This window comes from Aplysia californica, unplaced genomic scaffold, assembly GCF_000002075.1.
Source record: "Aplysia californica isolate F4 #8 unplaced genomic scaffold, AplCal3.0 scaffold00401, whole genome shotgun sequence".
Taxonomy (NCBI): Eukaryota; Metazoa; Mollusca; class Gastropoda; order Aplysiida; family Aplysiidae; genus Aplysia; species Aplysia californica.
In genome coordinates, this window is record NW_004797671.1 from 582,955 (window position 1) to 587,073 (window position 4,119).

The window sequence follows — 4,119 nt, forward strand, 5'->3', positions numbered from 1 at the left end:
ACACACACACACACACACACACAAACAAACAAATAAAACACACACGTACAACACAACGCACACACACACTTACAAGCATGAAAATAACCAAACAAACAACCATCATGCATTCGATCACTTAAGTTGATTATAAACACACAAGTCGGTAGTAGGCCTATGGTTTGCAAATATTGAGCTTTAAAAACAAAAGTTCTAGAACAAATCTGTCCTTACGAGTCTGCGGCATCCAGGAAAGTCTGTAGCAGTCCTTGTGGTACAGAAGACATTCCTTCCTCTAGGGTGTAGATCTCACTGCCATAGCTGGGGATGAGTAGATTGACAGAGAGAAAAGGGAGGAGGGCTTCTTAATTTGTTTTAAACATAAGTTCTTAATTACAATATAATAACCAACACATTATTGTCTGCTTCCTTACTTCCATATACTCCCCCCCCCTCCCTCATTTGAATTTGAGGAGTCCACTGAAAAAACGGGCATAGTCCCAAACTGGAAATTGTATGCAAGGGAGTCAATTTTAAAAGCTTGTGGACTCATAACTTCATATTTTGTTTGATTGGTAGTTTATTTTATATGTTTGTGGGATGGAAAATCTAACGACAATAATTAACAAACAGCTGAACAGAAATATAGTTATGAGTCAACCAGTATTCAAAATTGATACCCCCAAGACTTTCAGTTTGTGGCTATGCCCGTTTTTTTCACTGGACACCTCATTAAAATTTGTTTATGAACAATTTATACCTGTATATTATTATAGCCAATGGTCAGTTCCTTGTAGTACACAGTTACAGAGGAGCCTATCTGTACCACTTTTACGTTCTGTCTTCCATGTTAGTATCTTATTTATTTATTTATTTTTAACAAAAATTGTTATGTTTTACAAAAATATTTCTCCATCTCTACGGTGTGGAATCTATATCTTCTAAAATCAAGAGTCTATGTCTCATATAAAAATATATTTCATGGAGTTGTGTCATTATATTTAAATCTTCAACTATTTAATGCATTAAAATGCATGTTATCAAGCATGGTATTAATATTTTTCTCTTGATTGAAATCAAGGGACTAAATGAATGGGTACAGAAATGGATTGACAGGCGAATGGAAGGACAAGGTGAAATCACAGATTGGTGAATCTAGAAAGATGAATAAATGCATGGCTGGAGGGATCGATAGTTAAATAGGTAGATGGATGAATATTTAGAAGAACAAGAAATAAACTTTTGAATGGGCCGATGGATGTATAGGTAAAAGAAAGAATGGTTGGGCGAATCAACGGAAAAAAAGTTGTATGACACTGACTAGTCCTCTCCCAGGTGGTCATCGAAGATGGAGATAGCCGAGGCGTCCAGTGTGACCTCTGAGGTAAACACGTGCGTGTCTCGAGTGAACTCTTTGCCCTCAGGGGAGGCCACTAGGTCCAGGGCTTCGTCAAACCTGCAGGGAATTTGAGGAGAAAGTGGGGATAATATTAGCGTCATCATTAACATAATTTAGGCGATGATTTGATTTCGTGGGACTTTGAAAATTTTTTTACGGCATCACCGGTAAACTGAGAGTCGGAGCATGGCGCCTAAGCCTCCTTGACTGTATAGTTTTAGGATTAAGAATCTAATCATCTCAGATAAAGAAGAACAGTATAGATATCACGTGTAAAAATTGTGCACGTAATCAAGAACAATGGCAAGATTAGGAACAAGAATAGCACAAGAACAAAGCCAAGAACATGTACAAGTATAAGAACAAGAACAAGAACAAAAACAAGAACAGAACAAGAACAATTAATGTAGGCTGTGAAGACACCGTCTGTCAGTGTCAACCTAGGATACAATTCGGAGACTTTATCTGTACAGAAAGATGGACTTGATATGTCCATGGAACAGCTTCTACACGTCATGTGAATCGAACTCATCGTTTATGCTGTAAACAATGATAAAAGGCCTAACCATAACCTCGAACACAACATTACACTGAACCACCTCACTCAGACCCAACTCCCAGCCCAAGTATACATGGTTAATGTGGACCAGTCGTAAATAGAACATTGCCATGCATACAAAAGTAAACATTCATCTCAACTGCCACTTATGAAATGCAATACAAAGTATTATACTACAATTGTTATGCGTTTACCTCTGACGTGAAATGATATGTTTTTGCATAGATCTGTTTGACCCCGAGTCAATTCGTAAAGTTTCGTAAGGTACAGTAGTTTGGTGACATGTGCATGAATTAGATGGAGCGTGAAGAAACTGTTTCACGCTTTCATCAGCAGAATGTAGAGTATAATGTAGTTTGTTTTGACTCTGATAAGTCTTAGCCATTGTCTCCTTATGCGCGACTCAATGTTTAGTCGCCCACGACAGTCGCTTGTGATGAGTCGCTCGGTGTGTATCCATATGCATGACCACATTGCGTCAAAATGTTCAGTTGCGTGCGACAAAAGCGAAAAAAAACCTCTCTCCTTATGCGCAACGCTAATGGCTGAGCCCGTGCACGACTGGCAATTCAAAATACATGTAGATTTAGTAATACAATTAAATTGTTAATTTTTGCACGTAGCCTAAAGCCTTGCCTTCCCCGACACACACTCACACACACACACATACACACATACACACACACACACACACACATACACACACACACACACACACACTCTCTCTCTCTCTCTCTCTCTCTCTCTCTCTCTCTCTCTCTCTCTCTGTACAATTTCTGGCTCTCTGAGCTCGACTTCCGCCCCCTTTTCTTCCACTTGTTTTCTCACTCTCTCCTCTTCCTTCTGCCTGTCTGTCAGTCCATCTGTCCGACTGCCTGTCTGTCAGTCCATCTGTCCGACTGCCTGGCTGTCAGTCCATCTGTCCGACTGCCTGGCTGTCTGTCCTCGTCCTCCCCTCACACCACACAGAAGCGAGATGTTTGCGGCTAGCGCTAGTTAGGAGATGTACACACTGACTCCTTGGGGAATTAACCCTCCTGGTCTCGGCGAAGGGGTTGCACCCAGAGGTCAATTAGGGTCACTTGCTGCATGTGCGTTGCTCCGAACGCAACGCAACGCCTGTGAGATGATTTTGTCTGCTCATTAGATAGATCGCCTGTTAGATTTTGGAGGGTTGTTTGTTTTTTTTGGTTGGGTTTTTTTCGGGTGGGGTTGGGGATGGTTTTGTTTTGTTGGGTGGGGGATTGTTCGTTTGCTTTACTGCTGTTTTTAGAGGGAGGAGTCTTGTTTCCATTTTCTATTCTCTTGTAAACTTGTTCTTCAAAATTGAACCTGTTTCGGAGAGACAAAAGTAACAATCTTTTCATGAAAGTGAGTTGGTGATTCTTTTCTGCCAACTCGTATTCAGTGTTGTATTATTTGTTCTGCAGTTATTGTTTAATTGGGAGGTTTTTTATTCAATGGAAGAAGAATGGTTTCGTACGTGTATTTTTTAAAATAAAGCACGTTCTCTTCTTTCTCCAGAGATGACATATTAAATCGCGGGGAGTGGTCGGTTGTGTGTAAGCACTTGGACTCCAATGTGGTAGGGTTAAAATTCCTGCAGTTCTGGGTTTTGAGTTTCCGTGTCAACAACATGTGAGGTATTTTTGAGATGGGTGTGTCCACCAGTGTTCAAAATTGATGTGTTTATTGATGTAGGGTTTTCAGGCCCACAGGATTGGGGAAATGTTGCAATGATTTCTTGTCATTTCTCACCCCGCCCCCGTCTCTCTCCCCTTTCCCCCCACCCCGTAACTGTCTCCTCTCTGTGTCCATGTCACTCTCTGTCTTTCTGCTCGTCTGTCTCTAGATTATTTATACATGTATCTCTTTTTCTATCTCTCTGCTCTAACGGGTGTGCATCTCTCCTACTCACGCACCCTCCGCTCCCTTTTTCTCTCCTCACATTCCCTCCCCCCTCCTCCTGCCCCCACTCATGTTTCGTCTCTTTCTCCCACCCCTGACGATCCTTCTCACCCTCTTATGTACCTTTTCATCTCTCATCTGTTTTCCCGCTCTTACTACGTCTCTCTGTCCATCTGTCAGCCTTTTCTTCTTTTACCCTATCTATCTATCTATCTATCTATCTATCTATCTATCTATCTATCTATCTATCTATCTATCTATCTATCAATCTATC

General features: G+C 41.0%; 1 protein-coding gene across 1 annotated transcript in view; it reads right to left on the reverse strand.

Moving 5' to 3' along the window:
• LOC101849555 (L-amino-acid oxidase-like) overlaps positions 1 to 4,119 on the reverse strand; it is a 14,293-nt gene that overhangs the window by 4,207 nt on the left and 5,967 nt on the right. Inside the window, exons 5-6 of the mRNA XM_005104027.3 lie at positions 1,301 to 1,435; positions 214 to 300 (exon numbers count right to left, since the gene is read on the reverse strand). Of these exons, the coding sequence (XP_005104084.1) occupies positions 214 to 300; positions 1,301 to 1,435 (222 nt within the window). The remainder of the gene's footprint in view (positions 1 to 213; positions 301 to 1,300; positions 1,436 to 4,119) is intronic.